Raw genomic sequence first — 21,820 nt, forward strand, 5'->3', positions numbered from 1 at the left:
GAATACAGCATTTTTCCACATATAATTTTAATAAAAATTTGGATTATACAGCAATTTTTTTTAACATAAATGAAAAACAACCATTTGCTTATAGTGGGACAGACTTTCTTCTTTTTATCATAAAATTATGGTTTCATTCTCATATTGTTTTCCTCCCAATGTTGAATGAAAAATTAGTACTGTTTTACAGTCTATACAACTTTATTCTTGTGTTTATTCCTTTTTTCCCTATTAAGTGAGGCCCCATTAACTCATTCATACTATTTATATTCGAACTTGCGTTGCTGTGTGATTTTAATGTTAAATATAAATATGAACACTCCTACAAGAAGCCGCGATAAGCCCTGCCCTTAAAAAAGACCCTTGAGGAAAATGCAAGTGACGTAAAGCTAGAAATGTGGAAATAGACGCTTCTCAACAGTACCTTTCAAAATAAATGTAATCACTGAAAACATTAACACACGCTGGATGAAGCTTATGTATAGGTTTTATTTTGAAAAGAAAAACGCTACATTTCCTTCAGGCGTTTGCGTATATTGACGCAATGAACTTGAGCAGAGAAGGTAGCGGGGGTTAAAAGACGCTCGGAGCTTTTTAAGACGCAGTCAGCGAGGAGACGCGCGCAGGAGCGAGAAGGACGTGACCGTGACGTTGACGCAGAGAAAACACGTCTGCGCCGTTCGCCACTACACACACCCTCACACGTACACACGCGCTCGCTGTGGATGAGTTGCTGCGAGAACAAGAGGAGGGAGACCGCTGACTTCCCACAGATTTACGCGCGACGCGCGCAACTTTTACGCACGGATATTTGGCCAGTCTGGACTTGATTCAAGCGGACTGCCACTTCAAATAGGAAGCTCTGATTTTTGTGTTCGCAACGTGTGCGTATTGACGCACTCGGACGCGCGTGGATTTTGGAGGGACACGTTTCTTTTCGCTCCGCGTCATCCTCATCCGTGTACCGCAACTCACCGAGCACGCACCTGCCCGACCACGGCCAGACTCTCCCGTCTAGCCTGACCGTGAGTCATTCTTATTACCGTGAAGCTGTCACAGGTTGCAACATACTTGGAATCCTTCACATCAAGCGGAAGGGGGGGAAAGCCGGGGCTCGGCGGTGAGAGTGGACGCCGAGGTGCTCAATGCCCAGCCGGTCGCTGGCGGCTCCTCTGGCTGGGCGGCAACATGAGGTCGTGGCTCCCGCTGCTGCTCCTGGCCGCGCTCTCGGGGGCGCGCCTGAGGCTCGGCAGTGCTGAGGTAAGAGCAGATCGGGATACGGATACCCGTGTCAATTAGATGATAATGATAATAATAATAATAATAATAATAATAATAATAATAATAATAATAATAATAATAATAATAATAATAATAATAATATATGAGTAACTTCAGGAAAAGTAAAATACAGACTAAATTATGTTTTTGAAAATTAAAAAATATTTTTTTTACGGTCAATTATACAAAACCTGAAAAAAACTTGATAACTTGGCACAACTAAAAAAAATAAATAAATAAAAATACGAGTTTCCCTCTTACAGCATTAACTGGTTGCAAGTCGCCATAATCACTCTCGCCAAAAACATCACGAATGGGGAATATCTTGCTTCCCTGACTCTGTTCTGCCTTATAAGTATACCTGCGATTGCAGTCAATCATTCAAAGATTTTAAGCAGGAAGTAACAAAACTATGTTGAAAAAGGAAGGATAAAATGTGTTGTGTTGAAGTATACAAATAAAAGTATAAGTAAAATGAAGGCTATACCTGAAAAAAAAATCTACGTAAATACAGTAATAAAGTATTTGTACTTTATTATTTCCCATCATTAGTTAAGAGAAGTATTTGGAGCTTAAATAGCCTAATTGAACACAGAAGTCTGTGATGTGCCTACAGAAAGGGAAAGGATGGTTATGGATGCATTTTCCATACTGGGCGAGCACCCTGGACTGGTCACCAGCCAATCACAAGGCATGAATACACGCAAAACCGTTCACTTATGGATCATTTAGAGCCTTGTATGTTTTGGGAGTGTGGGAGGAAGCAGGCGTGTGTTACGGTGGTTGAGTGTTTAGCACATCCACCTCACAATTCTGAGGTTAAGGTTGGTGGTTTGAATCCGACTGACTATGTTGCCCTAAGGAAGTCGTAATGCAGGGTGTCTCAAGAGCCATCGTTTGGCAGATTTTTTGAAGTCAGATTTGATTTTTTTTTGTAGCGAGACCAGAAACTCAACAACAATCATCAGTTTTGCAGATAGTGAACAATTAAAAAAAAAAAAAAAAAAAAAAGAGGCTTCAAGCTGTTGTGTATTAAAAACAACCAAATAATTTGCCTTATAAACAAACTGCTAGCTTGATGCTAACACATAATAGAAAATGTCATAGACATGTTTACATTGTGAGTAGAGGTGACTCTTCGCTTTTTTGTATGAATGAATGAATCTATCTATCTATCTATCTATCTATCTATCTATCTATCTATCTATCTATCTATCTATCTATCTATCTATCTACTGTATCTATCTATCTACTGTATCTATCTATCTATCCATCCATCCATCCATCTACCCACCCACCCCATCCATCCATCCATCCATCCATCCATCATCTATCTATCTATCCATCCATCCACATCCATCCATCTACCCACCCCATCCATCCATCCATCTATCTATCTATCTATCTATCTATCTATCTATCTATCTATCTATCTATCTATCTATCTATCTATCTACTGTATCTATCTATCTATCCATCCATCCACATCCATTCATCTACCCACCCACCACATCCACCCACCCCATCCATCCATCCATCCATCCATCATCTATCTATCTATCCATCCATCCACATCCATCCATCTACCCACCCCATCCATCCATCTATCTATCTATCTATCTATCTATCTATCTATCTATCTATCTATCTATCTATCTATCTATCTATCTATCTATCTATCTATCTATCTATCTATCTATCTATCTATCTATCTACTGTATCTATCTATCTATCCATCCATCTACCCACCCACCCCATCCATCCATCCATCCATCCATCCACCCACCCAACCATCCATCCATCCATCCATCCATCCATCCATCCATCTATCTATCTATCTATCTATCTATCTATCTATCTATCTATCTATCTATCTATCTATCTATCTATCTACTGTATCTATCTATCTATCCATCCATCTACCCACCCACCCCATCCATCCATCCATCCATCCATCCACCCACCCAACCATCCATCCATCCATCCATCCATCCATCCATCCATCCATCTATCTATCTATCTATCTATCTATCTATCTATCTATCTATCTATCTATCTATCTATCTATCTATCTATCTATCTATCTATCTATCTATCCATCCATCCATCCATCCATCCATCCATCCAATTTCAGCTAATAGCATGCAGTAAAGTTTAATACTTGCACACGCACGTAAATGCACTTTTGAGCAGGTTGCCCTCTCACTATTGTCCCCTGAGGTTGAGCTCGGGTGATTGGCGGCCGCTGATCCATTTTACATAAGAACAACTACTAATCTGCCAGGGATTTCGCCGACTTTGTGTGTGTGCGTGCGCATCTGCGCGCATGTCCAGCTGCGCGTGTGTTTGACGGACATATGCGCTCGTGGATGTGTTGCGTGTCAGAAAAAAGCGCAAAGGCTCGTAAGAGTATTTGATTTTTAAGCCCACTTTGGTGCAAGGACATTGGGAGGACGAAAATGTGACAAGTTGCAGCTGTTGTGCGGCAACTGTCATCAAACTTAAAAATATGCGTTTTGTGTTGAATACAGAGCAGTGAATACATTTCATTTGAAGATGTATACATAAACAACTTCTACAATCCTGAAAATTGCGTTTTTCTCGTTTCCATCAGTTGGCCATTCAAACGGGCATAACTGCCATATGCTAATTTCTCGTATGCTAATTTTCTCATTGCTCTCTGGGGCAATTAGAATTAGTTGATCTACGTTGGTGTATCAGCTGGATAATTATGTTTTTTTTTTTTAATTAATCGAAGTTCTGATGTTTTGTAATGAATCATGAGGATCCATTAGCAGGGGTGTCACTAGATTTTATGGCCGGGATGGATGCCTCAGCCCCCCACATAGGATGTGATCAAACGTAGCATGCCAGTACAAAACTTCACAATTAGCTAGCAAAGGGAACTTTCTTTTATTTTGTAGAAATTTAACAATGATACAATACTGTGTAAAAAAATAAATAAAAAGTGCAAATATGTAACATATCCCAGTTAGCATAAACCACACCACCATACATCTTAAAAGCCGCGCTGGTCAGTGTGTTGACACAGCCAGGGCCTTTAGCCTATTAAGCTAGCACACTAATGATCCGCATAGGTTTATAAAAACAAAATACCAAATTATTTAGGGGAGCTTTAAGTCACTGTAAAGTGAAAATAAATGTCTTCTATATTTGTCATGCCACCGTGAAGAGTGTTTTAACAAACCTGCCAAAGCAACTTTCTTATATCAACACATTCCTAAATATTTGAGTAGCGAAAATAAATGTTTACTGCCTAGCGCGGCTGGAATATTTCCCATCAGGACATTACGGGTCTTGACACACCACAACGAGAGATGTTAGCCACTAGCTAGCTTGTAAGCTAACAGGCTACCAGGGCTGCTGTTAGGCTTATCCGTGGCGTCAACACCTCACTTGAGATTTTACGTCACCACAACAAGCTGTTCTGTAAATTATATCATCCAGGGAAGATGCAGTTTCAGGGTGTTAGCTTAGCTAACTAACTGCGCGTACGGTGGAAATTATGTAGTGGAGGGGATGGGACTCATGCTGGTTGCTTAGCTACATCACTGGGAAACACATGTTCTTATATAGTGGAGGTGACTCGCGTCGAATGCCCAAGTGCGTCCTTGGTTACCTTTTAGCCATGGCCAAAAAAATCAGGAAAACTGACAAGGTGAAAAACAGCTTTTGCGCCATAATTCAATACACTTGTTTCATATTCACATCAGCATTCGACTGTCTTTAAGAATATTGTAGGGAGTTTTCCTTCTTTTTTTTCTTTTTCTGGAGAGCTCAGTATTGTTCATTCAGTAATTTTACCGATTTGACATGTCATCATCATTGCTCTCCTTCTTTTTTTCTTGTATGTGGGTGAGTATGTGCGTGTGTGCGTGCGTGTGTATTCATTAGTTCACCTAAAACCTATTAAAAAAATCCCATACCGTTGACCTAAACCGAACACTTCAAGCCAGAGTCGTGAGGTCGTCAGGAGACCCGAGGAAGGACCAAAGGAAAGAAAGAAAAGTGAAATCCAGCAGCGACCAGGGAGGAGTTTTCAATGCCTGCAAAATAGGCCTGGCAATTCCACTGAATCTCACTAAAAGTACAGTTTGACCCATAGTAGAGATGGACGTAACAATCGATTAAATGTTGATTAACTCCGCACGCACTCTTAATCTGCTCAATATGACACTCATGGAAACAGAGGTTGAGAACATTTGATTTTACCCCTCATATTAAAATCAATGATATTTAGTCTCCATGATAGAAATTGTGTGTGCGTACGTAAGCACCGCCAACCGGCCCCATAATTACATTCCATTACACCTCACCTTTCTCCACAAACATTCCATAAGATCTCTGTGCCTTCCAGGCTTCCTGTTCCGTGAGGCCCACTGCACACTGTGTGTGTGTGTGTGTGTGAACACTGTATAAACTATGAAATAGTCAAAACAACACCGAGGAAAAGGTTCCCCAGAAAAGGATAACGACAATATTTGAGTTGTAGTGCGCAAATAAGTAACTTGCCCAGCATCCAAACTGGTTCATTAAGCGGGGCCGGAGGTTATTATTAGCGCCGCTTGTCCACTTAATTGCTGCTTCCCTTCATTCAGGAGCAACTATTTTATTCATGCCTGTTTAGGCATGGTGTGGCTGTGCTACTTGAATGTTACGTTTGTCAGAGGATTTCTGGATAAATTGGGCGGAAAGCAAAGTTTTTTAAAGTTTTGTGTGTGTGTGTGTGTGTTTACTTAACTAGGTCAGCCAGTTACTTGTGAAAGTCATCCAGGTGTCCTAGGCTGCTGCCTACCCTGCAGCAGACAGACATGACGAAAAGGTCGAATCTAGCTGGGGCAGAAACATCATTGAGAGGATGCAAATGAAACATAATTCGATCATTTTTGAAAATAGTTTTGTGGATGGATATAACTGACTTTGGTTCTTAACTTTGGTGAAGCAAATTGTCAACATGTGCAAACTAGCATAGCTAAGTTGATGATAGCCAGATACGGTAGCCTATGCTGCGATAACTAGCATAACTGCGGGTAACCGTTAAGGATACCGCGATGCTGTAATATCTAGCATAATTATGTGTTGATGATAACCGTGTATGCTGTAACGTTTAGCATAATTATGGCTTGATTGATGATAATGTAATATACTCTGCGATAACTAGCAGAGTGGTGGGTTTATGATAACCGCAAATGCTACGTTAAGACGTCATTCTTAACTTTGGTGAAGCAAATTGCCAACATGTGCAAACTAGCATAGCTAAGTTGATGATAGCCAGATACGGTAGCTTATGCTGCGATAACTAGCATAACTACGGGTAACCGTTAAGGATACCGCGATGCTGTAATATCTAGCATAATTATGTGTTGCTGATAACCGTGTATGCTGTAACGTTTAGCATAACTATGGCTTGATTGATGATAATGTAATATACGCTGCGATAACTAGCAGAGTTGCGGGTTTATGATAACCACAAATGCTACGTTAAGACGTCATTCTTAACTTTGGTGAAGCAAATTGTCAACATGTGCAAACTAGCATAGCTAAGTTGATGATAGCCAGATACGGTAGCTTATGCTGCGATAACTAGCATAACTACGGGTAACCGTTAAGGATACCGTGATGCTGTAATATCTAGCATAATTATGTGTCGATGATAACCGTGTATGCTGTAACGTTTAGCATAATTATGGCTTGATTGATGATAATGTAATATACGCTGCGATAACTAGCAGAGTTGCGGGTTTATGATAACCGCAAATGCTACGTTAAGACGTCATTCTTAACTTTGGTGAAGCAAATTGCCAACATGTGCAAACTAGCATAGCTAAATTGATGATAGCCAGATACGGTAGCCTATGCTGTGATAACTAGCATAACTACGGGTTACTGTTAAGGATACCGTGTATGCTGTGATAGATAACCACGTATGTTGTAATATCTAGCATCATTATGTGTTATGCTGTAACATTTAGCATAACTATGGCTTGATTGATGATCATGTAATATACGCTGTGATGACTAGCAGAGCTGATAACCGCGGATTCTACGTTAACTAGCATAACTACGTGTTGATGATAACCGTGTATGCTGCGATAACTAGCCTAACTACGGGTTGATGATAATCCATAGCTACGCTAGCTATCACATGTTACGCGGGCAGTAAACACCAGAGGGCGATAATGCCCATCGTGACAATGCCATGAAATGGATGAAAAGTGCTTTAAAAAATATATTTTTAATTCTTATTGCACGAATGCAATATTAATCTGAATACCGGGTTTAGAGTAGTGCACATAGTTCCCCTCAGGGTGCAATATTAGGTTCCATTGGTGAGAATCGTTTTTTTGCTCCTAACTGATTTTGTGATGGCCGAAGTCTGAAGCGCACCATAAATGAAGACTTCAATGTACTTCAATGTAATTTTCTTGGATCTTTAGCTGACGTACTGTAAGTCAGCAGGGCCAGACTCCAGCTTCCCCTCAGCCGTGAGCAGGAAGAGCCGTCCAGAAAACGGATGGAAGGATGTACGGACGGTGTCAACGTGTAACAATGGAGGCTTGTGTCCGCTAATGTGAAAGCGTTGGAGACGGGGCGGCCAGTCGGACCGACAGCAACTTCCTTCCACAGTGTGGCGGTACTAAGGGGCTTTGAGAGGCACAATGTGGACTTTTGTTTTGTGGCGTCGCATCTTAAACATGTGAAGACGCTGCAAGATCAGACCACTGGGATTGCTTGATTCTGATTGGTTAGCGGATCTGATCTGATCCCTGTGGAAGACTCAACAATATTTTTAATAATTAAAAAAAAGAGGTAATATTTGCATGTGAAATAGTTATATTAATGCAACATTTAATAATTCCTTCCCTTTAGTTTATTTAAAATGTATAATTCATTTAAATATGATACACAATTATTTAATCAATTAAATAAACTGTTAAATGTACATGTGAAATTATTCATTTTACTTACAGTATATGTTTTATGCTATTATTTTGAATGAATTTAGTATTTATCAGAATGTACAATTTCTTATTTTACTCATATATGAGATACATGGATCATTTAATTTACAAAATACATTCAGTACATTTTTGTTCACCAATTTTCTTGAAGATGAGGTTAAAAATGGTGTTCATATAAAATCGTTTGTTGTAACTATAGCATTCATAAAGATTGTCTTATTTAGTAGTTATTATTTAATTATTATATATATTATATGTAATTTAAATGTAAATGAAATAATGATTTAATAAAGTATTTATTTAAATGTACATTATTAAATTAGAATTAATTAAACATTGTATGCATTAAAATGTACAAATGTTTACTTACCTTTTTACCGGATAATTTAAAATAATCAATTAATCAATTATTTAATGAGAAATATGGTTTATACAATACGGTAACTACACACATTTGAATTTACCGATTTTGATTGGCCAGATTATTGGTAGAGGAAATTAAAAATAACTAAAATAAATTTCAATCCCATTTCCATCCGTTTTAGTTTTGTAATTTCATTACAGTTAATCGAATATAATTACCTAGCCAACTATTCAATAAGTAAATCAAAATATTAAATGCAGCATATGTGTGAAGATGTTTAATTTGCACATATTTTCATTTGAATATCTACTAATTCAATTCTAATTAATTAACCAATTATTTAATAAAATAGATGAAAACTGTTTATTTTCCTCATATTCTTTTCCTTCTATTATTGACAATAAATCAACTTAACAATTATTTAATGCACTTAAATGGATAATAAAGAAAGAAAACAGGAAGTTTGATCACTTGAATGCTTATCTGTTGAAACGTTCACAAGCAAAGCATTCAGCATTCAGATCATTCGTGCGGCTCGTACAAACCTCATTTGCAGCTCCGATTATGCCGTAAAAATGCCACTTTGGCCCAGGTTGAGTAACAATACAATCAGCGTGCGCTTCGCCCATGAATGAGCTTCCTAAAACCCCTGCTAAAGCCCCGCCGAATACCGCCCTTATCACCTTTTCCACAAAAGCACGACAAACAAGCGACTTATCAATTCTGAATTGAAGAATTCCTCCCCGGCAGCTGTGTAAACATTTCTTTTCCCGCGTGTGTGCAGCAGGCCGATGACGTCATCAAATAGTGCTCGTCAATTTCATAAACCCCGCGTCCCACTTTGTCATAAATGAGTGAACAAATATTCCATTCCAAGATTTTTTTTTTCTCCAGCTCATAAATACTTTTGTCAAAGAGTTTTCTGGCGAACCCATTTGAACTCACTGTTGCTAGCCAAAACAGCAGCACCAACTGTGAGCAATCCTCTCTCGCGCTAGCGCCAGGTCTCATCCTCCTCGAGATCTCTTCCGGAGTGCGTTTTTTTCCGAATGGACTCCAACTTGCAACAGTATGGTGAAAGTCCAATCGTGCCGCTCTAAAATCCCAAGGCCAGAGTTCTGTAAATGGCCAAAAGAGGATGTAAAGTGCGTGTATTTTGGCAAACTGTGATACGGCTCTTGTATTAGCGCTCGAGTGAATATGCAATTTAAGGGTGTGCTGAGAAGGTTGGAAGTTTGCGGAGAGAGTGACAGTGCGCACACATCAATCATCCTCACTGTTTCCTGTTTGGGAGGAAGTGAAACTAGACCATGTGTTGACATGACACGAAGAGCATATACACATTTGCATATCGTCGCTGCTATGTGAAAAACACTTATGTCCATTTTTTTTTTCTTTTTACATTTCTTACATTTTTGGGATGCTTGCATTCAGTTTCATCCCGAAAACATAAACATGTAAAAAAAAAAATTAAAAAAAAGAGACAAAAATGGACATAAGTGTGTTTCACTTATTCTTGCATCATAATACATTTATATTAAAAAAATAAATAAATAAAAATTTAATCAATCAAAAAAAAATGAAATCATAAATGAAAAAAATCATATAAATATGTATAAAAAAATCAAATATATACATAAATACAAAATATTATATTTAGTGAATAAAATGAAAACAGCAAATATAATAGTTTTCCACTAATTAACAGCACCACCATTCACTACAAAAAAAAAAAAAAAAAAATCATACTAGATTCTCACAAGGCCAGGCTGTTTTGCAAGCTAATTATAATAGCGCTGCACTCCATCCTGCACTAAGATACTCAAATGGTGTGCTTGAGGGCAGCCAATTAACCTCACTTGGACACATTCGAAAGTTTTTGTCGTGAGAAGACAACTTGCATTAGTTGTACAAATATTATCTCTGCGAAGAAAGCATCATTATTATTAAGGACATCATTCTAAAACAACACACTAGATAACAATGCATGCTTTTGTTTGTCTGTGTGTGTGTGTGTGTGTGTGTGTGTGTGTGCAGGGCGATCCGCTCCCTGCGTCGCTGGTCGACCTGGTGAGGAACTCTCCCGTCTCCTCCGTGGACGACCTGAAGCTGCTGCTGCAGCACGAGGCGGACGCAATAGGTAAGCAGCAAAAAACAGAAAAAAAAGAAGAAAAAAAAAGGTAATCAGCAAAGACCGATGCGGACGAGGCGAGCGTTAAAAATGGGTTACGGCTGTCAGCGGAGGCAAGAATCAAGCCGTCACCAGAGTATCTGTGACCTTGATGAATGTCGGGGGGGGGGTTTGCCACAGACTATGAAAATGAAGTCACACATGCATTTATTAAAAAGCGGATCCTTTGATCGTGACATAACAGAAAACGTATGCACGGAAACAGGACAAGATGAGTCACTTGTCGTGGGAAATTGCCGCCTAAACGGGTCTGGAAATGGGCCATTTAATGAATAATTTAAAATTAACGTTTAATTATGCTTTTAATGGGAAAGAATATATTTCCCACTCCAAAACTCGGTTCACTTTTATGCATTGTTGAGACGTTTTTCTACAGCTGAGCTACAAAGAAGCCGAACCCGCGCTGGCATGCGAGGCTCGCCGACAAGCTGCGACTTTAACGCAATTAAGCAAATGAAATGAAAAAGAAGAAGAAAGGAATCAGTCATGCAAAACTTGGATAATGGCACAGAAGATGAAAACAACTCCTGAGAATAATTGGAAGCGCATCAAGTTGTTCATTAAGAACAATACAACAAGAAAAAAAAAGAAAGAAAAGATCCCGAGATAACCTCGCTCTTATGCACATTCAGGGTTATAATTAAAGCCGAGGGGCAAAATATGAATTGACGACATGTGTGAGCGCGCGCGCACGCTATATTTAACGGCTCATAACTCCCCTCAACAGTTTCTTGACAGCTCCGGGACAAATTACAGCAGAAAATAGCCTAATTGTTAAAATGAGAGGATTTTAATAAATATATATAAAAAATCCTTCCTTTTGCAGTGAACAATGACTTTCGCTAAAAACACGCTTATAAAAGTGAAAAAAGTGATTAAAATTTTTTTTTTTATGAAAAACAACTGATAAAAATGAGACGTTGTTTTTGAATGGTGGTTAAAGGTGGGGTCTTAAGTTTTGACCGTTTATGTTTGTAAACAAACAATTAAAAACGGACTCAACCCCCCACTCTTTTCATCAACGTTGTGTCTGTCTGCCTTCAGAGACACGCCCCCCAGCTCTGTGATTGGGTGGAGGGGTAAACATTGACTTTCTGTCCCTTTTATGGGCCCAGAGGTGTTGATTGAGAAGGATTTCATGTGTATACGTCCAGTGTTTATGAAGTGTTTATTTCTGAGTGAAAACTATGGACCCTCCCCTTTAAAAACATTTTTAAAAATTAAAAAAAACAGGCCTGGACAAAAATAATAGTACCCCTTTACACCAGGTCTTGGATATTTCCATTCTTCAACACAGCTGATTCATGATCAGCTCATCAGCAAGCTCTGCATAAGCCTGATAACGATCCTGTTAATTGGAATCAGCTGCAGTTCGAGTCGGGAAACCTCTAAAACCTGCAGGACTCCGGCCCCGGAGGACCGCAGTTTGCCATCCATTAAATAGACTCAAATTTTACTCTAGAGCAGAGGTGGGCATCGAGGGCCAGAGTCCTGCAGGTTTTGCATGTTGCCCTTCTCCAACACAGCTGATATATGATCAGCTCATCAGCAAGCTCTGCATAAGCCTGATAACGATCCCGTTGATTGGAATCAGCTTGTGTTGGAAGTGGGAAACCTCCAAAACCTGCAGGACTTCGGCCCTCGAGGACCGAGATTGCCCACCTCTGCTCTAGAGAACTTACTGTGTAGAAACGATGAAAAATAATTTGACCATATGCTGATGTTCAACCAAGGTGTGTCCTTGCATGATTAGCATGATTGGTGTCTTCAAACTTGTAATAAGTCAGTTGGCCAACAAGTCGTCACGGTTCTATTTTGTGACATTGCGTGTACCGCACCAAACAGACACCAGAGGAAGCGACGAAGAGCGTCGTCTCAAATGCCAAGAAAGAAAATCCTAAGAACATTTCCGAGAAGATTTATGTTCCTGGTTTCCATGTTGATTATAGGCTACGTTTGAAACACGGGTTACAAATATGTTTTCCTCTCTCTACCTTTAGAGGAAGAAGATGATCACAGCATTCCCGCAAACCAAACACACGGACGACACGTCAGAAGCATCGGTAGGCTCCACTTGTCGAATTCTACTACATTGAATTCTATTTCCAATTCTTGACTAAAAGCATGTCTCCATTTCCCCCCCCCCGCCAACCTTAGTGGAGTTTGAGATCGCCCAGCAGGCGGTGTGCAGAGTCCGGACCGAGGTGATGGAGGTGACCAGGTCCATGCTGGACCGTCGCAACGCCAACTTCATGCTGTGGCCGCCCTGTGTGGAGGTGCAGCGATGTTCGGGCTGCTGCAACACCAGACTGTTGCAGTGCGTCCCCACCGTCACCTCCAGCAGATACCTGCAGGTAAAAACCACAATGGCCGCCCACTAAAGCCGCTTTTCACACTGCACTTAGTGTGGGGCAGCAAAAGTCTTCCCGGGAGGCCGCTACGTCACGACTTCCGAATATGGGCACACCAGGGCACGCAGACTTTTCACGCTGCGCTTAGTGTGGAGCAGCAAAAGTCTTCCCGGGAGGCCGCTACGTCACTACTTCCGAATATGGGCACACCAGGGCACGCAGACTTTTCACACTGCACTTAGTGTGGAGCAGCAAAAGTCTTCCTGGGAGGCCGCTACGTCACTACTTCCGAATATGGGCACACCAGGGCACGCAGATTTTTCACGCTGAATGAGTGCAGTGTGAAAAGCGCTCAATAGTCTTTAAGACCTGACCATGTCCTGCTTAATACCGCTGGACCCGTTGGCTTAGGATTTAGGCTTAGGACTGCTGCATGAACTGCTGAAGTCTACTCAGATGAGAGGTGAAAGGTCTTCAAAGACAAACAGAGCACTACCTGGACTTAGCTAGTGTCGTGTTTGCAAATCCAGGTCCAGAAAGTCCAGATAACTCTGCCACAGTTTGGCTTTAGTCACAGGTGCTTCTACTCAACCGGAAAGGTCAACTAGCTCTTACCTGCCTGCTGCCAAACTGTGGCAGGGTTTTTACTTTCAGGTCCTGGATTTTCTACCTCTGGACTTAACCCTAAAACCCAATCAAGGGGACTGATAAGGATTATAAGGACTTTGGATAAGAAGAAAGAAGTAGTGGGGCCTCAAGTGGTATTTTTTTACGGGGTTCTAAAACTGTAGACACAAGATTGCCCTTTGGCATGTCGTTATGGTAGCGTTGCAGTTCTAAAGATCGGTCTTGGTCTCGAGACATGTCCCGAGATCACTTTTTAAGGGTCTATGTCTCGTCTTGGAATCAAACGCTGACGACTCTGTCTTGTCTCGGTCTTGGACAGGTCTTGACCTCCACAAGTCTTGGTCTTGTCCTAGTCCTAGTCTTGCCTCGATACTCCCCAGTCTCAATAATGTCTTGGTTAGTTTGGTCTTGACAACAACTTTACGTTATGTTCACTTTGACTTTCTTGGGACTCTTTGTTGGCAAGATCTGCCACGGTCAAACGGACTTCTGGTGTTGATAGACCTTGGAGCATTTGTTGAACAGTACTGTGGAAGTTGGCTCAGTGCGAATGCAAACAGGTGAAATCAACTCACCAACGGCCCCCTTGACATTTTTACACTCTCATTTTTTGCTCCGATTATACAAACAAGATAGGACATGTGAACAGATGCCGCGGGCACATTTTGTTACCTCCAGGCTGGCAGCTAAGCTTGATATTAGGCATGACCGTAGACGAGAGGTATCGGGTCGACGTGCGCTAGTAACAATTAGTTCAGTCGTGTGTGACACACCAATAAAGGGGTCCGCGTTTGCCAGCATAGAAAACACGTCCGCATGCATGATATCAATTTCAAAACATGTTGGAAAATGACACCGGAAAAATCAGTTCTGGCAGGAAGCCACTACATTTCCCAAGCGTTATTAGCTTGTCTGGAAATGTCTTCATGCCAATGTGACTTGCACAACACATTCTCACGAGTGTGTGTTTGTGTGTGTGTGTGCGCAGGTGATAAAGATCCAGTACATCAACATGAAGCCCCACTACGAAAAAGCCATCATCTCGGTGGAGGACCACCTGGCGTGCAGGTGCCAGCCTTCCTCGCCCAATCCGCCGGCGCTTACCACGCCGTCCCACCCTCAACCGCCTCTCCCGCGGGCGGCCCACCCCGCCCCGCCCAAACCCCACGGCTCCAAGGCTGACCTCCACCGCAACGATGACCTGAAGCGCAACCAGCAGCTCTACAACAGCGAGGAGCAGGAGCCGGCGTCGCGGCAGTGGCGGCAAGGGGGGTACACGCAGTTGGTGCGCTACACGCAGCCCAGGGTGCACAGCTGGCCGTCGGACTCACGGGCCGAGCATGGCAGAACGGGAAACCCGCCGCAGGTTGGCCAGGGGAGCGGACACGAGGGAAGTCGCGAGGAAGGCGGTGAATCGCATCGTCAAAGCTACGACGACAGAGATTCGGACCATCGGAATCTTAGGACGCAATATCGACTCAATGCCGCCCAATCGGACGGTACCTCCCTCCCTGACCCGACCCCGTCGCGCCGATCAGAACTAAGCCCCGCCCCTGTTTTGCACAGTTCCACCAACCCCAAAGACTCTGTGACCGGCCGGCCCAACATGGAGGCGACGCCGGCACACCCGAGGACGCAAGCGGACCGACTAACGGGGGGTGGCAGGAAGGACAATGAGTCGGCCAATCGGGGCGAGGCTAAGGACTTGGCGCGGGCCAATGGTGGAGGCGAGCTCACAGAAGAGGAGAGGAGGCAGAAAGTTCTGGAGGTGGTTCAGGGGGAGCTAGACCGGCCCACTCATCTTCATCCTCTTCATCCTCAGCAAAGACCAAAACCAGGTAAAGATTACAGCAAGTTTTTTTTGCTGTCGAGCTGTGACGAGCCAGTTGTTAGCATCCTGTGGAAAAGGGACACAGCTAGCTAGAATTAGCTTTAAGAAAGACCACTTCTGTGCTTTCTGTGACTACTCCAGTGTCGCTGTCCGTGCCTCTAAGCTAAGTGGCAATTTTCTGTTTAAAGCCTGGCAATGTTGTTGGGTATCCATCTTGCTCTCGTGGTAAATGGTGCTGACACACATTTTATTATTTTTATTTTTTTGCCGTGAAACAACTCCCACATAATACTTCAGATTTCAAATTGCTTCAAAAATTCACGCCTTACGGGTTATTTATCATCTGATTCCACATTACTCACAGTATTGGCACAATTTAACTTTAAATCTCAACTTTTTCCCATTCATTTTCAATGGGACTGACATTGAACTTTTTCTAAGTCACACTTTCAACGCCCACTTCCATACATACAACTGATCATTATTACATGCTAACATGTGTTGGAGAAAATTATCTTTTCGTGTTTGTTTTCTTTCGGGTAGTGAGAAAGTTGGTTATCCGAATGCAGGCTGGAGCTCGAAGAACAGTCACTCCGAAGCTTTTATTTCTACAGAATATTCCGGGCACAAGTGAGTTCCCAGACAATGGCGGCAGCCTCTCACTAGTGCGAAGATTTCAGAGCGCTTACAACATTCTTATACTATCTTGAAGGGCGGTACCACAAAACCCCCAAGCCCACCCGGAGTTCACCAGACATGAGATAAGACTTTTACAGACATCATTCAATACACATTGACTTCAAACACAGACAAATGGTCTTATTGTTGTGGAAATAGAGGAGGCCCTACAGACAAGCCGGCACGAGCAGAAATTGCGACAGCACTCACAAAGACACATCCACAGATAATAGTTCTACTGAGGAAATAAATAAATTAAAACACTTATGACTAAATCTGGGCAGAAGACACTCTTCACATGCAACTGGCTATCATATTAGAAAATGCAGAAAATTTCACAGAATTGATTAAAAGCTCGTGTCCCCCATTCAGCATCAGATGACACTTTTCAACATGAATACGCCATAAGCTAGGCTTTTGAACAAGACAAGTTAAGTCAGACCTTGGTTCAAACCCTGCTTGGGCAACTCTTTAGTACAAATGCAATATTGAATACTAATCATTGTCAAATTATTTCACTATTAATACTTTGTCATTTTTACATCATTTATCTTTCAAGAAACTTCATAAGAATTCAGCTTTCAGCATTCCAACGCAATTTCTACAGAATTTGCACTTTGTCTAAATTTATAGAGCACTTTTCCACCTTACCTTGGTGGAAAATCCAGAAAATGACCAGAAAATCAAAGCCCTTCACTTCCGACGACTCCTTCACCTACTGATGACGCAGCATCAGGCGCAACTGTGGGGGGGGGTTCAGTATCTTGCTCAAGATTACTTCGACATGTTCACAATCGCATGGGATCGAACCCACAACCTCTGGGTTTGCGAGCCACGCCGCCTCCATGATGTCAAAATAGGAATTCTAGTCGGACCGGGAAACGTATCGGTTGAGTCGTAGATCGTTAGAGAGCAGACAGAGAGCTGGGTTCTGAAGTGTTCGGTTTAGGTGAACGGTATGGGATTTTTTAATAGGTTTTAGATGAACTAATGAATATACACTTACACACACGCACATGAACATATACATACTCACCCACATACAAAAAAAAATAAAAATAAAATAATAATAATAAAAAAAATTAAAATTTAATAAATAAAAAAGAGAGAGAGCAATGATGATGACATGTCAAATCGGCAAAATTACCGAATGAACAATACCGAGCTCTCCAGAGAAAATAAAAAAATTAAATAAATAAAATTTTTAAATTTAAAAAAAGATTGTTAGAGAGCAGACAGTTTTTGCAAAATATATGGAGACGTTAATCAGTTTTGCATTCAAAAGTTCGCAGGTCAAATTAATTTAATTAATTTAGATTCATCTTGGGTCCAGATTAGTATGACGCAGATTCCAAAGTAATGACTTCCAAATGATTACAGGAGAAAATGTGTGTCCATTTTGTCTGCGGCACACAATTCCTGATGGGTAAAAAGGAGCGGGAAGTTACGCAGCGATGAACAAGGCCGCATGTGTCCTGCTATTCTTCCCCCCCCCCCCCCCCCAGAGAACTCAATGACTCAAAGCTGCAGGCCCTCTTTTTTTTTTTTTTTTTTTCAATGCAAGCTCCAAGGTCAGCAGGTAACCTTGGGAGTAGTTAAAGCCCCTGTGAAAATTTGACAGTCACAGTGTTTGTCCTTGATGGGAGCTTGGACACAAAATGAAAATGTTGCGACTACAAATGTGCATCCGGTCCCTCCGCGAGAACATTATTGTCACACTTTATCTTTTGTATTGTGGCTAAAAGGGGAAGAACGTTTGTAGAGGTACAAACCAAACCAAAGCTTTAAATGGGAACTATTCATTTTTCAAAAATGAATTCAGGAATTCAAATATTTATAAAAATATTCAATTTTCGTGGTGTTACTTTTTAACGGAAAAAGAAAAGCATCCTATAATATTATACTCCATAAAAACAGTAACGACACAATGAAATAGAATTAAAAAGAATGAAACTGTACAATGAATATTTCACCCTAAGACAGACATACAGGATTTCTATATTGGAGACTCAGCTTCTCTCCCAACTTCTCAGTACGGCAGTAATATTATTTTCTTATTCTCTTTGTAGAGGATAAAGAATATCCGCCTGTGAGTACTCATCATCTGACTACATGTGTGGCTGTCTTTGCTTGCTTGAGGGGTAACAACACCGTCCCATAGACGCTAATTGTTAGCCCGTGTGCCTATGGACTTTCTCGTTGTATGTTAGCATTACGTTAGCTTGCTTCAAACAACTAGATGCTGTGCAAAAATGGACTCAGTTAGATTAGGATCGTCCACATTCACAAATCCTTAGTATCACGCTTTTCTGTTACACCCAAGCTAGATGGATTAAGTGGAGCAGCAATTTTTTTTTTTTAATTCCTGAATTTCCTCAGTTAAAATGCCCATTGAAAAGAAATTTAGCAGAAATGTTCTGCCCTACGTGTTGTTTAGTGGTTCACATAGCTAAATGATGTATCTGGTGTGAGATCAATTCTCAGTTGGTGACCCCGTTTACAACTGCAGTTGACTGAAAATCAGTACAAGCTTGTTTAACTTTCTGGTTCTTTCTTTTCATTTTTGTTGATTTTCGAGCTGTAGCTTATGTGTAGTGGTTCATTTTGCGGACTACAGCTTAGCTTAGCTGGAATAGAATGAGAATAGTGATTAAAAATAGCACGATTGTTCGATTATTTTTTTTTTTGGGGGGGCTGCATTTTGTGTCGTAGCAATTGGTAGTGTAGTGGTTCACATACAGTAGTTGACTTTATATATATATATATATATATATATATATATATATATATATATATATATTTAGCTGATCTGGGATCGATTCCCACTCAATGACCCGTTCACATCTGGCCTCGAATTGACTGTAGGTGTCGTTTACCTTCTGACCTAAACAGGATTAAGAAAGAAAAAAGATTTATTTTCAATCGTAATAAATGATTTCCGCCTCTCTAATACGATTGGCCCGTATCCTCCACAGAGTTTGCGACGGCGGCCCCGCCCTCCAACCGCCAGACTCCTTTCAGGCCGGCGTCCCCCCGCCGCAGAAGGAAACACCGCAAGCGGATCAGCAAGGCAGCCATGAGGGACATGATCATGTAGGGGTGCACGTGCAGGTGAGCGCTCGGCGGTCCTTGTATGTCGCTGGCATAGATAGCTGAAGATATATTTATGATGAATAAATAATCTAATCTATCTAATCTAACTGATTGACTCGATTAGACTGCATGCAAAACATATTAAAAAAAAAATTAAATCAGAATTTTTACATCCCCATTACCTGCATTGTCGCTAATATACAATGTTTTACGTTATTTAAAATTATTATTTTTTTAATGCCAGTATTCCGCTTATTTGACTGTTTCCAACTCATTATAAGTTAATTAATAATTAAATAAATACATAAATAATACATATTTTTTTCTATCTTGAATGTGAAATATCCGACTGCATTTGAATGTCTCATGAGATGTCAACGTTTATGCTAACCGCTAACGCCCAAATGTGCCGTATCATACAACGATGGCGTCAATGACTTCCGTTTTTTTTAGCGCCCTAAATTAGCGATTGAATATGATTTTAAAAAATGATTTTGTTTTTTAAACGTAGTTAAATGTAATTAGTTTTCAGGGTGATTCTGTTAGTTTTTTATTAGTTTTAGTTATTTAAAAAAAAAAAAGCTTTGTTTTAGTTAGTTTCTGTATTAGTTTTAGTTAAAAAAAATGTATTACTTGTGTGGGATATTTAAACACCATGTAAAATGAAAAATAAAAAAAAATTCTTACCTAGCATAGCATTTTGGCTGAGTTAAAATGAATTATTTAAAATCATCCCCAAATGCTCATGCATTAAATTAATTACCAAAGACTAAAACAAAGGACATTTTTGCTATGATTATAGTTAGTCTTAGTTAGTTTTGTAAACATAAAATGCAGTTTTAGTAAGTTGGATTTTTTTAAAGCATTTTCCTTTTAATTACTATTTTTTTTTCATTTGTTTTTTCGTTAAATAACCTTGGCTGGTATTCCGTACCACTTCATACCAGCCTAGGAAAAAAAAAAAAAAAAAAAAAAAAAAAGAGTAGACAGGACGTTATTAACAAACAAACAAACAAAAAAGCTTCCTTGGAGGAGGTAATAACAAACTTCTCTTTTCCTTAAAGGGATTTGTTGAAGCAAACCAAAGGCTTTGGAGTGCGGGAAACCATCTCCAAAGGGTGCATGGACACACTGGACACTACTAGTGAGGGACCGGATACACACTGGATAAACAATGGATACACTGGACACACAACTGACGTTGAGGACAAATGCGGGTGGACGTCAATGGACGAAATGAAAAAAAAAAAGAAGTGCAATCTTAAGAACTCCTTGATGGCGGAGGAACTGTGTCACACTAAACACTGGACGGACTCTTCACGGTCGCTTGGCTTTCTGCAACTTTTTTGGGTGACGTCTAATTGGCTCACGTTGGACCAACGCACAGCATCAAATTCAAAGCGGTCTTAAAGACGTTGGCTTTACAAAGAGACGCTATGAGACGTAGTTCGTAGCGCAACAACATATACGTGTAAACACTTTCAGCAACTTTTTATTTCTTAACTTATTTCCAAACAAAATGGAGGACAACAAAGTCCTTTGGTTCTCAAGTGTAATTATTATTATGATGAATATTATTATTGTTGCTGTTTCAAGTCAAAGGAACTGTTGGTTGTACACACTGTAACTGTAATGAATGTTATTTTTCATAGAAAATAAAAAAGCTCAACAGATGTTATGTTATATTTGCGTGTATGAGAGTGAGAGAAAGTGTGTGTTTGTGTGAGAGTAACCATGTAATTTAGTGCGTGTACTTGTATGTATGAGTGTGAGACCGGTGCCAAACGTACTCATGCTGTACTTAAGTAGAAGTAAATACTCAAGTACAAAAGTACTGTCAATCATATGTAATATCTTTTTGGAAGAAAAAGCAAAAAAAAAATCATAATAGTTTCCCCTCTCATTAATGGCTAATGTTAAAAGACGAAAAAAGAATGTTTTGTCACATCCATGGGAGTAAAGTAGTTGTTGAACAAATATTCAAGTACTGTACTATGTGAAAAAAAAAAAAAAAAACAACTTTGTAATTACTATGTCATTACACAGTTATAAACCAAATAAGTCTTTGTAGTGGGTAACTTGTACTCATTTGCAGCAGGCTGTCACCCAAGTCCGCGCGAGGGTCGGCGGAGATGTCTGGTTGCCGTGGCAACAGGCCAGCGGACATGTCAACAGGGGACTATCATATGGCGAAAGAGAGACGAGGGAGGGGGGAGCATTTATGTATGTGTGTGTGTATGTGTGACGCATGACGAATGAGGAAGAGGAGGGCGAAGGTATGCGATGAAACACCAAATACAAGATAAATGACCTGCAAATACGCAACGTTCACTCAAAGCAATTAGAGAAAGAGTCACTCAAACTGCGCGGTCAGCAGATTCTCTCGCAGGAATCGCGACTCAGCACGTACTTTCCCAGACG

General features: G+C 40.6%; 1 protein-coding gene across 1 annotated transcript; it reads left to right on the forward strand.

Annotated features, from left to right (window-relative positions):
- The first annotated feature begins 568 nt into the window (after window positions 1–568).
- Window positions 569–21,072, forward strand: pdgfba (platelet-derived growth factor beta polypeptide a). The gene is made up of 7 exons (XM_077572048.1): window positions 569–1,260; window positions 10,666–10,768; window positions 12,820–12,882; window positions 12,977–13,173; window positions 14,786–15,635; window positions 19,282–19,417; window positions 20,464–21,072. The coding sequence occupies exons 1-6, from the start codon at window positions 1,189–1,191 to the stop codon at window positions 19,401–19,403; spliced, it is 1,407 nt and encodes a 468-aa protein (XP_077428174.1). The 5' UTR covers window positions 569–1,188; the 3' UTR covers window positions 19,404–19,417; window positions 20,464–21,072.
- Window positions 21,073–21,820: the final 748 nt, after the last annotated feature.

This window comes from Vanacampus margaritifer, chromosome 7 (genome assembly GCF_051991255.1).
Source record: "Vanacampus margaritifer isolate UIUO_Vmar chromosome 7, RoL_Vmar_1.0, whole genome shotgun sequence".
In the NCBI taxonomy this organism is placed as follows: Eukaryota; Metazoa; Chordata; class Actinopteri; order Syngnathiformes; family Syngnathidae; genus Vanacampus; species Vanacampus margaritifer.